Source organism: Cucumis sativus, chromosome 3 (assembly GCF_000004075.3).
Source record: "Cucumis sativus cultivar 9930 chromosome 3, Cucumber_9930_V3, whole genome shotgun sequence".
Classification (NCBI taxonomy): domain Eukaryota; kingdom Viridiplantae; phylum Streptophyta; class Magnoliopsida; order Cucurbitales; family Cucurbitaceae; genus Cucumis; species Cucumis sativus.
In genome coordinates this window covers 28,619,553-28,641,315 of record NC_026657.2, presented here as the reverse complement: position 1 = coordinate 28,641,315, position 21,763 = coordinate 28,619,553, and the positions used below count along the sequence as shown (strand labels likewise).

Below are 21,763 nucleotides of genomic sequence, written 5' to 3'. Positions count from 1 at the left end.
ATTCCCTTTTTTGCCTCTCAACTTCACACACTATAAATATTCATGCTTACTCATCCCTTTTTTGTTCTATACATAATACTCCAAACACACCCAAATTCAAACTTAATATTTTGTTTCTCTAACAAAAAGGACCTCTGAAAGGTGAGTGCATGTATTTCTTTTTTGTATATCTTATTAATGCATCATTCAAACTACTAAAACGAAACCAATTTTAGTTGACCAAAATATGAGGTGACTCATAACAAATTAGCTATTATCAAAGTTTGAAGAATGCAGTAAATGTTTAATTAGACTGAAAGTCTGTAAAGAGTAAACATAGAGAGTATGGAAAGTTAAGTTTTCCAAGGACAGTAAGTAGAAGTGAATAATGATCATGGAGATTGATGAATTGGGTTTATAAGCGCATCCTTAATAAGCAAATGTCACAACCAATTTCAGTCTAAAAAGTTATGATAACAAGGATGAAATTGAAGTGCTAGTTGTATATAAAAAGAATATGATGCAAAATTAAAAGAAAGATAAAAGTGTAAGATGGACAGGCTGTAGAGGGAAAGATAGCTTTAATTAATTACTGCTGGAATGAACATACTTAGTTTAGCAATTATGGATTAGAAAAGAATTAATAACTAAAGAATACCTGGATGCAATTAATGATGAATCCACTAACACTTGAACATTAGCATAGGCAGGCAAAATGAGAGGTGGTGAGTCCCTTTTTGGTTGGGAGTGGGAGTGGGAGTGGGAGTGGACTGCTCTGATGTTCCCTTCCATCATCTTCACTCATCATTCATATGCTTCTTTCTTTCTCATTTCTTTTCCTTTCTTTCGCCAACAATTAATATCCCCCCTTCATTTATTTGCTTTTTCTGGATTTTCATATTTCCTCTCATGAAGGTAGCTCCTGGGTTTTGTTTTCTCTTTATTTTTTGCTTGAATCTCAGCCCTTCCATTTCCAGAACTGATCTTGTTACTGGTTATGAAGTTCATCTGGCAGTGCCGGCGGAGTACATCGAAGGGTTCATCGGAAGGGCCTTTCTAATGGAAACCGAGCATTTAATGCCCCCCAATTTCCGAGTAGCTTTAGCAATTGAAGCCACGCAAGGCCAATATTCGTGTTCCTTGCAGGTTTTCCTAGGAGAAGTTAAGATGTGGAGCTCCGGCCATTTTTCCCGGTTTTTCACTGCGGAGAAATGCGTCCTTGAGCTCACCGCCGACGGGGACTTGAGGCTTAAGGGTCCCACCGGCCACGTGGGGTGGCGAACGGGCACTTCCCGACAAGGTGTGGAGGTACTTTTAAACGGCATGGTTCCGTTTGATGTGAAATCACTCGCATTCGGGTTTTCTTTTTCTGAGTGTGTGTGCTTTGTGGATGCAGAGGCTTAGAATATCGAGGAATGGGAATTTGGCTCTGGTGGATGCTATTGAGGGAATTAAGTGGCAGAGTTTCAATTTCCCAACCGACGTGATGGTTTTAGGGCAGAGTTTAAATGTGAAAACCCATTTAACTTCCTTTCCCCCAAATTCAACCTTCTTCTACTCTTTCGAAATCCAAACCCAAAGAATCGCTCTCTATCTCAACTCTCCAAAATGCAAATATTCTTATTGGGAATTCAAGCCTCCCAACAACATCAACCTCTCATTCATCACCCTTAACCCCGAGGGTTTGGATTTTTTCGACGACCGAGCCAATAAAATTGCAACAATCCCATCAGGAACGCCTCACTCTCTGAGATTTCTGGCATTGGGGAACAAAACTGGGAATCTGGGCCTTTATTCATACTCCCCTCAAAACGGAATTTTCGAAGCTTCATTTCGAGCACTCACGACCACATGTGACCTCCCTCTGGCTTGTAAGCCATACGGAATTTGCACATTTTCCAACTCCTGCTCCTGCATTGGTTCAAAGTGCGGGGAGGAAATGGGTGGTGAATTTTGTGAAGCTAAAGGGGAGATGATGGAATTGGATGGAGTAAGTAGCATTTTGAGAGATGGTGCGAAAAGAGTGAATGTAAGTAAAGAGGAATGCGGGGAGTGGTGTTTGGATGATTGTAAATGTGTGGCGGCGTTGCATTATTCGGGGGTGGAGGAGTGTTATTTGTACAGAGTGGTGATAGGAGTAAAACAGATTGAGAAGGGAATGGGATTGAGTTATATGGTTAAGGTTCGGAAAGGGACTGCATTGGGGTCGCACAAATCGGGACTCAAGAGATGGGTGCTTGCAGTGGTGGGTGTGGTTGATGGTTTGGTTATTCTTGCTGTTTCTGGAGGCCTTGGCTATTACTTCATTAAGAGGAGGAAGAGGAAGAATTTGATGGATACAGATGTCCGTTCTTGACTAACCACTTTTTTTCTTTCTTTCTTTCTTTCTTTCTTTCTTTATCTTCTTGTGAATTGGAGAGTTTTGGGTTTTGATTTTATGTTCTTTTTTTGTTCCTTTTTTGTTTCCCCTCTGAGGAAATAAATTGGAGAATATTGGCGGTGATATGAATGTATCAAAACTGGGAATTTTGGCTCAGAATATTGTTGGATAAAACTAAAAGTGATTCTCATTCTTTTAATTATTTGTATTTAATTAATTTTACTAATGTCAACTAATTAAATTAAGCAGAATGTTGTTTTCTGTGGCAAAGGGCGGAGTTTTGTTTTGGATTTCAGATGAAGCGAAGGGTGGAGGTGTTTAAGTAAGGAAGGAAGGGCTTTTCTCTGATTTGAGGAGACATGAAGTTAATAGTGATTAGTGGGTTGGAGCCTTGGAGGTGGTGGTGGTGGTGGTGGTGGCCGGTGGGCGTTCCAATAATGAGAATAGGTTACATATGCTACGATACCCATTTTAATAATGAAAATCTGACAATCTTAACATTATTTGTTTATCACCCACCAATCTTTTTAATTAACCTTAACATATGATATAAATTTATATTTTTTGTATAATGAAACTATAGCATTTAAATTTTGTGTCTCTACAAATTCATAAATTATTAAAAAGTATCAAATAGGTGGGGAATGTATAGTATTGAAGAAGAAATACAAAATGGGATTAGAGTTGTATTTGAAATAAAGGGATAGTAGTAAGATGTAAAGAAAAGAAAAAGGAGAGTGGAAGACAAATTGGAAAGCAAAGAGAAAGGCTTTGTATAAGCTAAAGCTTGTTGTTGTAGAGTGGTAATGTGTATAATGTGTAATGTGTAAATGTAAAAGAAATGCTTTTACTTCAACGGTCTACAAAAGAAAGCGGAAAATGTTGAAAGCCGTTGGTAAAATATAAAAAATAACATCAAATGTTGCCGTTGGGACACTCTGACCCCACCACTCTTCAAATATCAATAATATCAACCACCCAACCCCCAAACCCCCAAACCCAACCATCAGCTTCTTCCCTTTCTTCTTTTACTTCTTTCTCCCTTCTCCTCCTTCAGAACGAACCCACTAACACTCTGGACGACTTTTCAACTTCTTCTTTCTAAGTTTTTAACCTTCATTCCCTTCTTCTTTAAATTCTCTTGTCTTTTTCCCTCAACAATTTAGTTTCCTTGTTTGTTTGCATGAGCTCCATGGATGAGACGCAACTAACTCCAGATTATGTTGGTGGGCCTTGTACAGAAAGCTTCCAAGGACCGGAAATGCCGAAAATAGATACAAAATCTGATGATCTGAGACCTGAAATCGACACTTCCGCCCCCTTCGAGTCTGTGAAGGAAGCAGTATGTCGTTTCGGTGGAGTCGGCTACTGGAAACCCTCTAACAAACCCTTCCAGCAACAGGTTAGTGTTCTCTCTGTTCTCTCTATTCTCTCTCTTTACGAGTAAATTCTGTGATGACCTGCAGTGACTTACAATTCACATTTTCCTTTTAATTCTCTGGATCAGCAACATGAAGTGGAAGAAATTAGCATTGAAAAGCTGGAGGATCACGCATCTCAGCTGGAAAATGATCTGATTTTGAAGCAGAGGGAGACTCTTGATATTTTACAAGAACTCGAATCAACGAGAGCTTTTGTTGAGGATTTGAAAATGGAGCTGCGGAAGGAGGTATCTGAAGTAAGTAATGTAAACACAAATGGTGCAGCTGAGGAAGAAGAAGATGGTGATAAGGAAAACATTGGCCGTCACAAAGCTCAAAGACTGAAATTTGTGCAAGGTTTCGAGCAGGCTCAGCGTAACCTAAGCAGAACCACAAATGGGATTTCTGAAATTCGAGCTTCAATGGAAGTATTTAACAAGAAACTAGAGAGAGAAAGACTCTCGTTGGAGAAAACTCGGGAGAGATTGAGGCAGAATTCTTTGAAAATGTCCTCAGTTGAAGAAAGGCTGAATCAAACGAGGGAAAAGCTGCAAGTTGCTAAGGATTCTAACATGGAAGAACATGGTGCTGAAATTCTCAAGGAGCTGCAGAATTTAAATTCCGAGGCTGAGAAGTTTAAACAAATGGGGGAAGCTGCAAAGGCTGAAATTTTGAGGACAATATCAAAGATTGAAAGAAGAAAGAGTAAAATAAGAACGGCTGAAATTAGACTGGCAGCAGCTGCAAAAATGAAGGAATCAGCGGTTACATTGGGTGATGCGAAGGTGTTAACAAACCAAGAGGTTGAGAAGGGGGATGAATCAAAAATGAAAGTGTTGAAGCAGGTGAAAGAAGCAACAGAAGAAATCAAGAACACAAAATTTGCATTGGAAGAAGTTCTGAACAGCATGGAGGCTGCAAAGAGGGAAGAAATTGCAGTGAAAGAAGCAGTTGAGAAATGGGGATGGGAGCAGGGTAAGATGGAGTATTGTCCAATTGCTGTGAGTGGACCAAAGCTTGTGGTTGAACATGAAGCGACCACCCCTGTCCTTAAGCCATCTCTTTCAATAGGACAGATACTGAGCAGGAAGTTGTTCCTCCAGGAAGAACTGATGTCGGGGATTGCAGCAGAGAAACGATTCTTAAAGCAACGAAAGGTATCACTCGCACAGATGCTCGGAAAACAAAATCGGGACATGTCAAATTGTGTTAAGGTTGAACGATGGAGCAGTGACCAAAAACACTCCAACAAAAAGCGAAAGAAATCAGGATTTGTGGCACGGTTCCCCTCATTTCTAGCAAAGCAGAACGATGATAACCAGAAAAGAAAGAAGCCAACCCCCAACCTCAAATGAATGTTGTGTTGTGTAAACTTAAGTTGAACTGTTGTGTGTGTGTTTGTATACATCTAATTGTGAGTTCAGTACTGACTTCAGCTTGTGAAACTACCTTTAGCTACTGTTACTGTTAGGATTATGTATCCACGATTGATTGGGGAGGGATTCTTCCTCCAAATTCTTTTGATTTATGAATGGACCTAGTGTGAAGTTTGTTTGAAAAGATTTGATGATGATCTCATTCCTTTAGTCACTCTCCTCGTCATACAGGTGATTAACAAATTTTGGGCTAAAATTACTTTGTATAGTGTACATACAACAAATAAGCAGTCAAATAGTTTGTAAATAAATAGTACAGTACACAAATCTTTGATTCTCAAACCCATAGAGAGATTTACATCCTGTACTGTCACGGCATGGCAGCAAGGTGAGAATTCAATTTATACATCAAAATATGGAATTGAATTTGGATAAAAGGTTATTTCAACTAAAGTAAACAGCACAGGATTCAAAAGGTTCATTATGCAGCTCAGAAGAGTAAATGATAGAATCCTGTCTCCAATGCAACTGAAACTAACTACATAGACGAGAAGTTTTTGGATTGTAGTGGGGGATTATCAATTTCCATGCTGACAAATGAGAAGAGAGTGTATTTCTATTTTCCTTTTTTAAGACTGGTGCGAATAAAATATAAAGAGAGAGAGAGAGACGAGTCAGTGATTTGATGATAATCCACCAATCTTTGAGACGACATTTAAGTGATTAGTAGTGAGGCATGCAAGCAAAAGCAAGAAGGGAATATAGCTCCAATGAACAAATTCCTTTTTTTTTCCTCAAAAAGGGGGGGCTCCTCCACTCTAGCAAGTGTTATAGAAACTTTAAAATATGATGAATCATATATGGATGAAGACCCCATCAGTTACCTGATGCACAAATAAATGCATGCCACTTGTATTCCTATCCGTGCTAATCTAAGTAAACATCAATCTCCCTTACAAGAGGAGAAGAGGACTAGACATTGGATTCCAGTATTCTTCTAAACTCTCCATGTCCCAAAGAGACTATTTGCCTCTCCAGAACAGGAGTCGTGTTTTTTTCTTCTTTTTTCTTTTTAATAAGTCTTTTTATAGTGTTAGTTTCCGGTTTTCATATCAAAAGACCACAGTGACTGTACATCTGGTGAGGGAAATAGACCCCCGACAGGTGGCTTCACAACCGATGGCTTTCCAGCACCCATCCCTGACCCTTGTGCTTCCCATTCTCTGCCAAAATAAAGTTATAATCAGTTAGAAACATAAAATTGTTGTTTCATTTTCACTACTGTCTAGAACCATCGTCAAGCTAAGTCAATACATCTACCAAATCACACTAACATAATGCCATCAAAATAGCTAGCCATAATTAACCCTTTGCATGGATAACTTATTCAATATTTGTTTGTTTTTAGAAAACAAAAAACACTGAAAATACACGGGCATAATAAAAGAATAAAAAACCCAACCTACTCCAAAAGACTTCAGTCAAATAAAATAAGACTCGAAGTAATTAATTAAATTAGTAGTGCAACTATCAACAAAAATATTCAACTATGCATTTTCACACCCCGGTCGAAATGTGTTCATAACGACTTTTCTTTTGCATCAATCATCGGCTTGATTTTTTCACTGCTACCACCAATCAAAACAGAGCACATTAATTTGTTTACAAAATTAGCAAACAGACGTGAGAAACGTTTGATTGCATTTCTTTTTCAGTATTATTTCCTAGAATGAATTAGAGAATTACACAATATACATAGAAAGAAACCAGTAGGATTTCTCCTTAATTAATGGGCAGTGATTCAAACAGCACATATCTCTAACAAGAACAATCCTAGAGGAAAAATAATTTGAAATGAAAGCACAAACATAGACGCCACAGTAACTAACAATAGCCAAAAACGTTGGTCAAAAATCTATTTCAAGTTAACATTTGAAACAAGTAGCATATACAACAACTAAGGTTGACAAATTTGATATGTATATATACACATATATAATGATAATTGGAATCGCATTCAGAAATCCATGACGAGAGGAGTTTGCCTAGTCAAGAGACTCAAGACACAACATATCGAACTCTCCCAGTTGCATGTCGTTTTAAGTTCTAAAGCTGCCTACATTAATAAAGTTGATAAACAGCCGAAATTATGGTGAATTTAGACACGCTGCATACTGTTCCGATGGCAGGAAAAAGTGGGTGTGCATGTACATATATATGCTTAGCAAAAATAAAAAGATACACAGACAGTTTGTGTTTACAAAATGAAGACAAATCATTCATAATTTAATCAGCCGCTTAATTATTTAACTATCACGGAAGAGTATCATATTTGTTTCCAAAAGACAGACATCAAAGAACTTACTTTGGCCAACAGCTAGTTGCAGGCAGCTCAAATGGATGACCAGTGGAAGATCTGTTGGGGCTACCATACATCATTTCATTCTGAACAGTTTCATCCTGAGGCATAACAGTGAAATTGTTCTCACTTCTAGACAAGGGCGGAAAGAAAGGCTTCTTTAACCATGGATCATGATCACAACTTATAACTTGGTTAAATGGCCCAACACCTTGGCCATTACCAAGGAAAACGTTCTGCGAAGGAAGTGTGCCAGACAAAACTTGATCCTCTTTAATGAATGTTGGTGGAAAAGTTTTCTGAGGGGGGTGGAAAAAATCGTCCATATTTGGTCTATTAGATTCAGCAGGACGAATCCAGCCAGCCGGCCCACCTACTAAACCTAAACCATCCTGGCCAAAGGGAGAACTATTCCACATCTGCCATGTTCCCTTCTCATTTGCATTCATCTCATCCTTGGGAGGACTTCTCAGATCCAATGCCTTGGGGGTGCTGGGGAAATTATTAAAACAATTATGCTTTTCCCGTGATAAAGGTGACTCGATTGGAGAAGGTTTGTTAATTTCCGAAGAAGCAGTTTTTAGAGTCCGTGGTCTTTCCATTTCTGATACAAAGCCAGTTCCTAAATCCAGCCGAAAATCATCAAGTGACTCTGAGACGGGACCCAACAAAGATACAACATCAGGTATGTAACAAGGATCTTCAAAAAGCTCTGGCTCTTCAGGCACAAATTCATGGGACCCTTCACCAACATGAGAAAACTGAGGTTCAATTACAGGTGAAAAACCTATACTACTACTTGCAGGACCCTTAGGATAGGTGGATATAGTAAATGGAGATGGCAGACCAAAATTAATAGGATTATCATATGACTGCGTCGACGATAACTGCCCAGTTAACTGGGCTCCAGAAACTTGCCCAGATAACTGTGAGCCTATAACTTGCCCAGAAAGCTGTGTATTGCTGATATCTGATGAGGGCTTCACTACTGGCCTACTTATAACATTGGCACTAGTGGATGAAGGAACAGATGGCGAACGGGTAAATAACTGTTGCCAAGATTTTTTAGGTGCCACAACAGCTTGTGATTCAGTGAAGACCTGCGCAGTGAACATGAGAACTTCAGACCATCGCTCTTCATTTCAATATATATTAATATGAAGTGGAGGAACCTTATATATTCACACAAAGCCAAAAGAACAATACTATAGGAAAATAATCTATGATTACAAAAGAACTGTGTGTGAATTGCGCACCACCAAGAGGCATTATGTTGCATGCTAACACAAAAAAAAAAAATTAAAGACAAACTTATATTCAAAAGTCCTTAGGTTTTTCTCTCCAATGGTTCAATGTAGTAAATATTAAATAAGAAAAAAATTGTGGCATCTAGATGTTGAAACTACCATCTTTGATAATAATCCCACCTGGGTCATGTACATAAACCCTAGCGAAAAAAGAAAAAAAAAAAGCCACCTGTTTAATATTGAAGAATAAAGTCCATACACTCATTCAGAAAATGCAGAATTCAAACCTAAAATATAAGTGAAGTTTGTATTGACATTCTTAAAGAACTGTATGCATTAGAAGTATAAAAGGGGAAAAGGCATACAAAAGGACCACAGACTAGGAGGAAAACAAGGCTTTCCTATCTAGCAAGCAAAGCTAAGAACATCAGAAATTATTCTCTAATTAATTAGAATCAAAGAAATACGAGTATAGCTGTGTTTATAGGAGAAAGAGGGCAAAATAGAGGACAGAGGTCTAAAACATTCCATTATGTGACAGAGTAAACAGTGTTTGTAATACTTATCCGTGTAAGTGTGTGTTGTGTGGGGGGAAAGGACACAGCATTAGAACTTACTGGATGGTTGATGTTTTTATCATCTCCATTCAAAGCAGATTTCCCAACCACACGCTCAGATGATATATCTCTAGTAGAAACTGACATATTTACATGATCCATAGAGCCATTAGACTTGTCTTTAACAACAGATGCTGGAGCATTATATACCTTTCCAAACAAACTACCACCACCAAATGCTTTAGAAGAAGACAGAAAAGTACCCCGCATACGATCAAGATACCTAGAACCCGTATATCCTCGGCCAAAATTATTTCCAGGGATATTCTTTACACTATGACACACATTGCTCTGGCCTTTAACACCCTCTAGCCCAAGTTTGTGATTCTCACGACGATCAGTCTCACTTTTCTTGTCCAAATCTCGCTTTCGTTCAGTTTCTTTACCAGTTTTCTTCTCCAACTCCTCAGCGTCTGAATTACTCTTACTTGAATTCTTGTCCTTCTCTTTTCTTCTCTCCTGCCGTTTCCTTTCAGCCTCCTTTTTCCCATCCTTCTCTCTGAAAAGTTGCGATGTTCTATCACGATCCTTCTCAACACCCTTTTTCTCATCCCTCAATTTCCTTCGTTCCTCCACCAATCTGGCAACCTCCTCCCTTTGCTTCCTCTCTTCCTCCTCCAATAATTCTCTCTCTAATCTAGCCTGTCTTTTTTCTTCAGCTTTTCTACGTGCTTTTTCAACCCTACTCTCGGGAAAGTTAGCCCCATTCTCGCCCATCTTGGCCAGTAGCCCCCTATGCTCAGAATCAGATAAATTGTCTTCTCTTGATGAACTTACCCTAAACATTTTTCTCCAAAGCCATCTAATGCTCAAGAAAATAGATGTAAAAAGCTTACAGCAGAAAATTACAATACCTGAGTAAGACTTTTCTGCCAAACAATGTTCATCTCCTCCACAACCATTCCGCCTCCAATAACTAGATTTTCCTGCAACGGACTTCCCAACCCAAGTGCCGCCCTCCAACCAATCTTGGCCAGATATCCACCCATTATCTGGCCATACCTTCTGATTCAATAATTTCCCACTCTTACCAACAAGTTCCTTAATGATCCCAGAATTTGAAAACCCCGGTGGTATAGGCAAGTCTAAAACTGGTCTTTTAGAAATATGACCACAGCAGGAGCACATGAAGCGACCACCCGCAGGATTTTGATCCTTATATGGAGTCAAGCAGTTCCGACATCGTTTAGTTGCCGTTTTCCTGAGTTTCTGCAACTCAATAGCTTCAAATCTCTTTCTCTCCCTAAGCCGTGCATTCCTGCGCAACCGCCAAGCTGACAGCTGAGGCATTAAAATCTCGTACCAAAAGAGGGTAACCAAAAGCACAAAAACACAAGCAAGCCTGGGTGATGTAATCTCAAATCTAAATGCAGGCGGCAAAAGCTGAGAGAGCGCCCACAGTCCAATCAGCGGAATAACTAACCAAGGAAGCATTGTAGCAACCCGGCGAGACCACTTCTGAATCACGCACAGTATACACATTATCCCCAAAACCCACGCCGCCCACGCTCCACGTTAAGAATCCAATAAGCGAAGCAAGCCCAAAAGGAGGGAGAATCGTCGATCTTAGCGAAAACCCAAACCCTAATCTCGGCTGGGAATTGAAAAGGCAATAAAGGAATTTCAAGAAAGTTGAAGAACCCTAGGAGCTAAAAAAAAAATGTTGAAAGCTTGGATAGAGAATAGTAATCCAGCATAAATGGCTGGAAAATAGGACATGAGCAGAAGCAGTGCAATTGATTAAAGTTAAAAGTAATCAGATGTGAAAGGGGATGGAGTGGGCGGAAGCTGGGGGGTTGGGAAGAGTAGGAGATGCGGAAGGCATGGCAGCAAAAAAAAAAAAAAAAAAAAGATAATAGAGAAATGAGAAGGCAAATAAATAGAGAATGAAAACCAGAAATCTTTGGTTGAAGAAGATGAGATGAGATGATCCGATGAGTCCAAAGAGCGTCGGTGCCGTCGTCAAGGTCGTCCGTCCCAGCGAAAAAACTCTGATAACAAAGAGATAGATGATAAAAGAGAGTACGGGAGAAAGAGAGAGATAGAACAATAAAATTTTTATTATGTTTTTTCTTTTTTTAAATAATCCCTCGCCCTCCTTATTTCTTTCCTTCCCTTTTCCCTTCCCCTAATCCCCTTCCTTTCTTTTTTTAAATAAACCCGGTTCACTTCTATTCAACCCATAAAACCAAAACCTTGGATTTAGTATACGAATATTATTATTAATCTTCTACTCATTTATTACCATTTTTTTCCCAATCACTCCTCTCATAAATTTCATTACTTTAACACCCCCTTTTTCAAAATTAACTACTTAACACACAAGTAAATATCAATATTAAACTTTTTTACTCATAAAACAAAAGGAAAAAAATAACCCAAGAAGGAGAAATATCTTGCTGAATAGTTTACTGTAGCTTTATTTTTTATTGTTTAAATTATTGTTCCTTTATTCTACGTTTTTTTAGTCTGTTTAATGCTTCTTGATTTTGCTATAATATGATTTTATTATATTTACATGTTATTACGTACGAGACATATAATTCTATGGTTATATTTCATTGGTGTGTATAGTATATTTATGATATGAAGTATATAATTTAAATTGAGTACAAAGATTACCACAAATGTTGGATCAATATATAATATGTGTGTTTGATTAACACAAAATAGCAAGAAAAGTAAGATTCATACTACAAAATAAAATATTGGCAGTATTTGGAAATCAACTGATGTATTAATGGAAAATGAGATGATTAAGGAAATTAATCTCATATTAATTAGGGTTTAGAGAAAAATTAATTGTTGTAAAGGGAATGGGTATAACCCAAGATGGAAGGCAGATATGATATTTAATGAAAAAGAAGAAGATGCATTTAATAATAAATTTAGCATCACATAGCTATAAGATTCAATGATAAACAATTACATTACACTAAATATAAGATAATATAGAATGTTCCAAAGATATGATAGGTAGTAATAATAAAAATTGAAGAATGCTAAAACGGATATTTTTGACAAAGCTCATCTTTAGTGAAATTATGTGTGAAATTTATGTGCTTTGTTGACTTGAAGCCATTGAAAGGTGTGTGTGTACGAATGAGCTTCATATTCTTATTGGGCCGTTTATGTATAGAGGGCATGAGGCCTCCTTACAGCCCTATTATACTACTTTGTCCAATGTTGCATAAATTGGGCTTTGAGAACCAACGAGCGTAAGTTGAGTATTGTTTTTATTACCATCTCCTGCTGTTGGCTTTTGGTACGATTCAATACAGTGTTTCTATGCATGCATAAACTCCTCAAATCAGAATGGTTTTGTCTCTTCTTATTAAACTGATATGCAGATCACTAAATATGATTTGATTGTTTTACATCTCTCGTTTTGTACGATATATATTGTGGGTTACTTATTATTTAATTAGTGTATATTGATGACATAATTTATTTACTGTGTTGATGATATAGTTTTAACCGATAACAAATATTGAATATCAAGTTTGTCAATTATGACTTATACATTTTGAAATTATAAATGTTGGGTCGTTGTTTAATTGGGTCTCAAAATGGCCTAGTATAGAGGTTTTTTTCATCAAACTTTAGGTTTCCCAATGGGAACTGTATTTTCCAAATTCTAGATGTATCGTTAGTATATAAGGGAGAAAACAATGATCACAAGTGACATGATGTCTTTTGGGTGAAATGAAAAGTAAACTCACAAGGGTATCAACCATTGTACATAAAACAAATAGTAACAAATAATTTCAATTTTTTATTTAAAAATACTTCCACTGTTCCCTTTTTTTTTTTTTTGTTCCTTATAACTTTTGTTACCATGTATGATCCATTTAAGTTGGTTGTTAGAGATGATTGATGAAGTTTGGTGGTCGAAATTGGTTTTTGGAGGTGATTGTTAAAGTTCGTCATTGAAGGTAATAGTTGTGTGGAGTATACTTGGATGTCAAATGTGATCGCTATAGATGATTATCGAAGGTGTGGTTAAGTTCTTCCCTGAAGATAATAACATGGAGATGGTTTCCAATGTTTGGCAACAAGAAGTGATCCAAAGCATATTGTTGAAGGTGAACGTTGCATGAGAGATGATTGCAGGAGTTAGCACCACAGTGGTCATCAGAGAACGTTGCTGAAGTTGGTCGTCGACAAGTGAAGTGGATGTAAAACATTGGAGTGGGAAAGGAGTAAAGATAGAGTTTCTCTAAGTAAAAACTTCAACAATTGACTAATGTTAAAATTGGTAGAATTGAGTTACTAAATATGCCGAGCTAACAACCCAATCTAACTCAAAAGGCTACAAATAACATCCACTGTTCAGACAAATATGTATTTTTTTTTACATACTGAATGGATGACCAACACTTTAGAAGCGGACAAAAAAATATATAATAAAATGTGTAACTCTTCTTCTTCTTCTTCTTCTTCTTCTTCTTCTTCTTCTTCTTCTTCTTCTTCTTTTCAAAGATGTGGTTGTGAACTGTGAGAAGAGAGTAAATACTTCAACAATAAATGACAAGTGTATGACATTACTTTTTATGTTAGGTACAGTTACGAGGAGTGTGAATGATTTATAACAAAAACCCAGAATAAATCAAACATTATTTGTTTGCTTATTTTAATGATCTAGATATTACCCTTTTTCAACAATGAATGACAAGTGTATGACATTACTTGTGAGGGAACGTTTGAACACCCATAATGAAATTAGAATGTAATGTAACCCAAAATTCAGTTTTAATTAAACCCTAATTTTCAATATTGTTTATTGTTTCTATGTTAAACATGGATTACGTTCCAACTTTCCAGATAGTAGCTAATGTTCTTAAACAGTTTTGTGAATCAGATGAAGGTTAGTGGTGGTTGTATGTAAATATGGGCTTTCTTTTTTCATCGGGTTCTTCTGTCGTTATTTAAGTCGTTTGTACTTTGCCCATATATACATATATATATCTATACAAGTTTATTTTGAGTTTGGAGTGTCTTGTGATCCTGTGTTGCTTGATATTAGGTGTAAGGCAAGCCTAAGACGAGAACTATATTATTACTTATACATATATATAAGACAAGAGTTAAAGTAAAATGAAAAGGGAGATTCAGAAAGGGGGGTGGGGTCCCATTATAAATGAAAAGAAAGGTGTTAAAGTAATTGATAATGTCCTTTATTTGGAGTAGAGTCCAATATTTGGAGACATCATTTTTTTCCCCATTGAAGAAGAAGAAAGGGTTTTGTGCTCCTTTTCTTCATATATTTTTTCTCTTATCCCAAAAGGGATCCCGTATTCAATTTCTGACGTTTTGTATTTGTCTATTCATGTTTTCATCCTCTTTCACCATCACCCTAAGTTTGTCGTCTTTTGCGTTGGATTTCATTTTGCCTTTTCTCTGTTTTAAATTCAACCCCAAATCAAATCTGCAGATTCAATATAATCCACTGCCTCTTCAATGCAATTCAATAATTCTTATGTCATCAAAGCTTAAACTTTCACCCTCTACCCTCTGGCTGCTGCTATATATATTTAAAACCACAACTATATATGTTCCATTAATTATTAGTATTACATATATAATTATTTCAAATCCATCTATATATAGCATTATATAAACCTATACTATAGTTGTAATTTATATTGATCGGTGGCATTATCAATTCACGGTCTGATCATATACTCTCAGTTTATATATGTATATATAACTTGTTTGAAAAAACAAAACTCTTTCTTTATTAAGTATGCACACACACACACACACACATATATTCTTCTTCATTCAACAACAATGCATGCCCACTTAATTACGTAGGCACCAAACCGAACCCTTTCTAATTTTTCTGTTTCAACGTACAGTTTGGTACTGCAACAAAAGTTAATTATATTTACATACATGTGTATGTATATATACAATTAAATGGTTAATAAAGAAGACAACTAACAGTATCAAATTCCAAAAGTAAAGACCATCTTAAAAGTGAGGATATATATAAAGGATAAACTAAGTAAATTGAGAATTTTTATTAATAAGAAATGAGGAAGGGTTGTTTCCGTTGTCTGGTTGTATAGAAATAGTTGTATAGAAATCTGTGCATAAGGGGCCAAAAGGAAAACAGCGTTTTAGAAACATACATGTGAATGGTGATGTGGCACACTAAACAACTGACGTCCCACAATTTTCTGCCTTTGGATCTTGATTGTTCCATAAATAGATAGAAAATATATATATATATAGCCTAAGGTCATTCATTCAATTTTTTTTCTCTAAACAAAAATGTAAAATCTTAACATCTAAATATTTTATTTAATTGCTTTCTTAGGCTGAATTGAGTCTTAGTTTTCAATTTATATAATTATGTTTTTTCAAAGCCACAAAGAAAATACCCTCAATCTCCTTTGTTTTATTTTTAACTTGATTTTAATAAACAAGTATGCTTGTTAATTAATTCAAGAAACTTATAAGTTATCAGGAAAAATTGAAATTAAAATGAAAAAAAAAAACTATTAAGGAAATTCATTTAGTTTTATTAAAACAGGAAACAAAATGAATTAACAAGCTTAGGTTTTTGTTATAGATAAACAAAAATATAAAAATTAAAAAACGAAAAGTTTTACGAAAGGGCCGTTAAATATACTTAATAATAATGATTAGGGGCAGGGGAAGGTTTATTTTCCCAATTGAAGTAGGTAATTAAGGTGTAATAATTAAAGCCAACTAACCATATGGACCCCATTTGAAATTGCCTTTATTTTAGGCCCCTCGAAGTTGAAGCAGAGGCAAAAAGAAATATAATGGTGGGTGATCGAGTGGAGTGCAGTCGAGAGAGAAACAATTACATTTGGAGGATGGGAAACTATAGGTTTAGGGTTTCGGATATGATGCCAAATTCATGGTTTTACAAGCTGAAAGACATGACCACTATTATTAGGCGAAGAAACAGCAAAAAAGATCAGTCTTCCAAGAATTCCCATACTACTGATCTTGTTTATTCTCACCCAAGAAAATCCATTCATTTCACCCCCTCCCAACTTGCTGCCAATAATTCTCCGCTTGAACCACCCAGAAGATCCTCTAAAGGAAAAAAGCCCAGGCGAAGACCTACTTCTGCCGCCGCACCCACCTCCACCTTGCTTCTTACTTCTTCCTCCGGTTGCAGCTGCGGCCGGACGGCACTAGAGTCTGTTACAACCACAAGTACTACTACCCCTCCTGTTTTAACTCACCATTCATATTTACATGCAGAGAAGGAAGAAGAGGATCCCAACGCCGTCATTTTCGGAAAGGAACACAAAATCTCACCCAAAAAAATCAACGGCTCAGATGAAGAGTACTTGAAATCCCTTCCGCAGATTATTGATCAGCTTCCTCCAATCATTACGAGGTCCTCCTCCTCCTCCTCCAATGCCGCAGATGCCTCCACGTGTCCCTCCCTCACCATCACGAAGAATGATAAATCGGAACCGATCAGGAGCAGCCCCTCGCGTCGGTTCCTTCTCAATTCTCCAGGACCCAAGCTTCGTATTGTGAACTCTCCGAGAGTTTCGAGTAGCAAGAGATTCAGTCATGTTAGTCGACGGAGAAGTGGGAAGAGAAGTTTGAACGACAGCCTGGCGATCGTGAAGTCAACGAAGGATCCACAGAGGGATTTCAGAGAATCAATGGTGGAGATGATTGTGGAGAACAAAATCAGTGGGTCCAATGAATTGGAAGACCTTCTTGCATGCTATCTCTCTCTCAACACTGACGAATATCACGACATAATCGTCAAAGTTTTCAAGCAAATCTGGTTCGACATGACCGATATTATTGGAGATCATTATTAGTTATTTCTTCATTTCTTCTTCTTCTTCTTCTTTTGTTTATTATTTGCCCAAATAATATCTCCATGGTCTTCTATTTTCCTCTTCACTCTCTAAGTAAATAAATGGAGATTAGCTAGCTAGACTACTGGATTATTAATTTTCTCCATATTTTTCAAACTACTCTAAATTATTATATTGTGTTTATGTACTGTATGGAAACTTGGAGTGATGAAACTATATATATCTTTAAATTTTGGTAGTAGCAAAGTACAGCGTACAAATAGTATTTGATGATACGGAATATGATTTTCAGTAACATGAAATTGGGGGGATTTTAATAATGGAGAAAAGGAACATATCTAGACGAGAGTGAGAGAGAGAGTAATATGGAAGGAAAGGAAGAGGAGGATCCACCCATGTCAAATGGCGTTGGCCCACCATTTTAAAGCCAAGAAAAATCATCGGCCCCTACCCTTCGTTATTTATTTCTGTATCCAAAAGAAGATTTCCTAATTTGCTTTTCCAAGTTGAAAGGTTTCTCCAGGTACTATATCATTATATCATACATGCATGGGATTACTTTAGTCTATTATATTGAATTGTGAAATACATGGCCTTCAATTAATATTAATCTTCAGCTGCATCTTTTAATTTATTTGATCCCACATCACTCTCAACCACACACGCATAGGAAGAAAAAGGCTACAAACAATTGATTGTTGTTGTCTGATACGTGTTGTATATATAGATTCACTATATAACAATTAATGAAGAGGACAACAACTCAAGTTTTTTTCTTCTATTAAGCATACACATTAATATCAGAAGAAAAGCATAACCAGATTTAAAACTAGCATATAAGCATCGTGCGTTTCAGTTGATGTTAACTGGAGTTTGTATATATATTAATAACAAGTAAACTAAAAATAATGTATAAGCTTTTTTGATAAATGATATTAATTAGATACGTGTGGTTTGAGTTATTTGTTTAGATTATTTCCCATCAAAATTATGAAAAACTGTGAGACACTTTAAAATTTTGCATTTAAAAAATCCATGGAAGGAGGAAGAAAGTAGCCCTGGAAAAGCTTTGAGAAACCCAATGAGTGAAGTTTTAATTGGAAAAAGTTGGGTTGAATTGTTTGTTAAGAAAGCAATTTCTTGCCCCTTTATGTTATATCTGCAGGTCTCTGTCAACGCAAAAATTCTATATTTTTTTTTGTAAAAAGAACATTGAAAATAGAAACGTATCTGCTCTTTTCATTATTATATTTGTTGGGGCATGCCAACTAATACCGTCAAGTCACCTCTTCTTATTCATAAACAGTCACAGACGAAATAACATATTTCTGATCTTTTCATTTTTTTTCTTAATTTCATCGTTAACTTTTATTTAAAATATACATATATACGCACACATATTGTTCTTCCCTGTGACTCTTTAATTTCTTTCTCATGCAAGTAAAGAAAGATATGTAACGTGCAGATAAATAAATAATGAAAAACTTGTATTTGAAACATACAGAGAAAAGGGTGAGGCATTTTCTCCATCTAATATTGTTTTTAGAAAAGTTAGGACACATTACATTAAAAAATAATATGCTTGAACATGCGCATGTAAGAATATATCAGGGTTCATATTTAAAAAAGGTGGTGTTGGAGAGAGAGAAGTAGAAAAAGAAAGAGAGAGAGAGGAAAGAAAACGTTGATTAGAAGGGGCAGAAGAAAGGGAAATGAATGGATTAGTGATTAGAAAGGAGTGGGGAGACAAAAATCTTGAAGGAAATCTGAAGTTGTGGGGATCTTTGGTTTTAATAAAACAATAAATCTGATTCTCATGCGCGCACGTCTCTGTTGTAAAGATATTGTGATTTTACTTTCTTTTACGTAAACCATTTCCCTCTTCAATCTCAATTACCAAACCATGTCGTCCTTTTCACTAAATCATACCTTTTCTTTCTAACAACACCTAACTTTTCATTTTAATTCAACTTTCAACTTTCAAATATGTATTATATTATTCATTTCTCATATAACCACTCACCTAACACTATTTACTGTTTTTCGGTGGCCTCTTGCAATAACTTTATATTGATGTAATCCACTTCAGATAGAGACCTGCCCTCCAAAATCACAATAACTTCTATCAATTAATAGATTGTATATATATACATAGATAGATATAAGTGGTGGAAAACTCTTACAGCTTCAATGACTATTGAATGAAGCTGATTTTGACAGTAGTTATGAACTTTTTAGTTCCGCCTTTAATTTCAAGTGATCAGATACTATTTTCTAATGTTTTTTCAATACACATTTGTAGCCATCGTTCTACAACGTGCTAATTCATTCAATCCTATAGGAGCATTTGACCTCTACGTGGAGTTAACATGTCATAGTTAAAGTTTAATTTTCTTTTAGATTTAAAGTTGTAAGTAAACTAAGGTGAACATTTTGAGTTTCTCAATAAATATACAAAGTATAGATTGATTGAAATATATTGAGTCTCGTGGTTGATGCATGTGATGTATAGATAATGTGAATACAAAGCTTAAACTGTTAAATTGTTTAAACAAGCTCAATTTATATCTTGTTTGAATTGTTTAACGATGAGTTGAAGGAGAGTTGGAGGTGTGTGGGAAGACGAAAGGGTTGTGGTAATTAATAATTTAAACTTCAATTATGCATACCAATTTGACTTTTATTCTGCTAAATCCAACCCTTTTTTGTCATAACATCTATGTGGGTCCTAATTTTGACAATTAATTAAACAACAATTATTGGCCACTAGTTATAATTAGATTAAATCAAATATTTTTTCTACTTTTCAAAATATATATAGAGAGAGAGATTATACATATATTGAAAAAATAATTCCTGGATTAATCACTTTGTCACCAATGGAAAAATACGCTTTGTTTATTTATTTTAAACCTACAATTTCAATATCTTTTAAGGGTCGGTTGAGATTAATTAGAAAAAACGTTTTACTATAAACTCGTTTGTTACTTCTAACACTTTGGATAATAATTAATTGAAGTACACTTTAGATTTTATTTTGATTAGTTTTTGTTAAACACTCTCACTATTTTAAAATGACTTTTTTTAAAAAAAATTAAACATTTGAAATTTTTTTATCCGATATTCATTAGAAAAATAATACGTTTCAATCTAAAATTGAAGGTCCTCCTTTATTAATACTATTGTTAATTTGTGTGTTGATAAATATAGGTGTTGATCATATGGACAATTAAAGAGGGTAGTTATTGAACCACCAATTTTTACTTAATTAATTGTGTGAATTATCTCAATTACTCCTTAATTTATAGTAATTAGTTAATTATAAACTCAACTTTGTCAAAAGGACCCTAAGCAATCCACTAGTTTATATATATTTGTTTGACGAATTGGGTTTGATTTTGTTTTTTTAGAATATCAATAAAAACTAAATCCAATTGATGACATATTTATACATTGGAAAACAAATTATATTTATTTGAATGTTTTGATTGTTATCTACGAGAAGACCCAAAAAAGTTGATTTAAATAAATAGTATGTATACATGATCATCAGCAAGTTTGAAGTTCTAAATTCTCACCGTCTATGTGTATTTTTGAAACAAAAAATAGATCCAGTTTATTTTGGAAAAAAATCACATTTAAAATGATGTTCTTTTATTTTTTTATTTATTCCGTCAATATATAATTTATATTTTTCGTTTTCTAATATGTAGGTTTCTTTTATGTAGTGATTAAAAATATAATTCACGACTTGGTTTGGAACATACTTTAAATTTGGAATTGACTATGTGGTGATGAAAACCACACTTCAAATATTTGAGATGGATGAATCGAAAAACAAATTTAAATGGTTGATCGTGGGTTAGTCACGATGTGATCAATAACGTAAAAACACACCTTTTGATGTAATTGTTACATATTTAAGACTGTTTTATCAAACTACCAATTCACCCGCTTGATACACATGACCTCCTAAACTATATATTCTAATACTTTATTAAACTGTCAATTTATTTAAAACTGTAAGTTAGCGATTGAAAACAAATTTAATTATATATCACTAAAATATATTGATTATTGTTTTAAATCGTTCTAAAACAAGCTTTCACTAACTAAAAACAAAATATGTGAAAGTCCATTTTGTTATAATTTTAATAATACACTTATTTGGATGCAATTCAAAAAACAATATGACTCAGTGAAATGCGAGAAACTTTAAAAACACAAAACAATATAGTGCACCAGACATCTAAAATGAAGTGTATTTGGAAAAGACAATGGTATTGTAATTATTATTTGAGATGATTACAAATATAGCAATTAAATTAAGAATGTTAACATATATAACAATATTTTTTAAAAATTACAAACATAACAAAATTTATCATTAATAAAAGTTTATCACCAATAGACCACGTTGAAAATATTGGTTTATATATGTAAAATTATTTTAAATGTTACTCTATAAATATTATTTATAAAATTGTTAACTATTATAATTTTCATTAGATTATTGTAAAAGGAAAAAAAAAGGTAAAAATATCTAAAATGGGTC

General features: G+C 35.2%; 4 protein-coding genes across 4 annotated transcripts; 3 read left to right on the top strand and 1 right to left on the bottom strand.

Moving 5' to 3' along the window:
* Positions 1-649: 649 nt before the first annotated feature.
* On the top strand, positions 650-2,558 carry LOC101214948 (PAN domain-containing protein At5g03700). Its single transcript, XM_004137844.3, has 2 exons — positions 650-1,287; positions 1,376-2,558. Exons 1-2 carry the CDS (start codon positions 889-891, stop codon positions 2,333-2,335), a joined length of 1,359 nt encoding a protein of 452 aa, XP_004137892.1. The 5' UTR covers positions 650-888; the 3' UTR covers positions 2,336-2,558.
* Positions 2,559-3,123: 565 nt separating this feature from the next.
* LOC101214707 (WEB family protein At2g38370) lies at positions 3,124-5,345 on the top strand. The gene is made up of 2 exons (XM_004137843.3): positions 3,124-3,761; positions 3,867-5,345. The coding sequence occupies exons 1-2, from the start codon at positions 3,543-3,545 to the stop codon at positions 5,133-5,135; spliced, it is 1,488 nt and encodes a 495-aa protein (XP_004137891.1). The 5' UTR covers positions 3,124-3,542; the 3' UTR covers positions 5,136-5,345.
* Positions 5,346-5,837: 492 nt separating this feature from the next.
* On the bottom strand, positions 5,838-11,434 carry LOC101214466 (hypothetical protein). The gene is made up of 3 exons (XM_011653536.2): positions 9,380-11,434; positions 7,522-8,615; positions 5,838-6,379 (listed from the first exon to the last, which is right to left on the bottom strand). Exons 1-3 carry the CDS (start codon positions 10,859-10,861, stop codon positions 6,250-6,252), a joined length of 2,706 nt encoding a protein of 901 aa, XP_011651838.1. The 5' UTR covers positions 10,862-11,434; the 3' UTR covers positions 5,838-6,249.
* A 4,731-nt stretch (positions 11,435-16,165) lies between these two features.
* LOC101203459 (transcription repressor OFP2) lies at positions 16,166-17,454 on the top strand. The gene has a single exon (XM_004137634.3). The coding sequence runs from the start codon at positions 16,177-16,179 to the stop codon at positions 17,206-17,208; it is 1,032 nt and encodes a 343-aa protein (XP_004137682.2). The 5' UTR covers positions 16,166-16,176; the 3' UTR covers positions 17,209-17,454.
* The last annotated feature ends 4,309 nt before the right edge of the window (positions 17,455-21,763 follow it).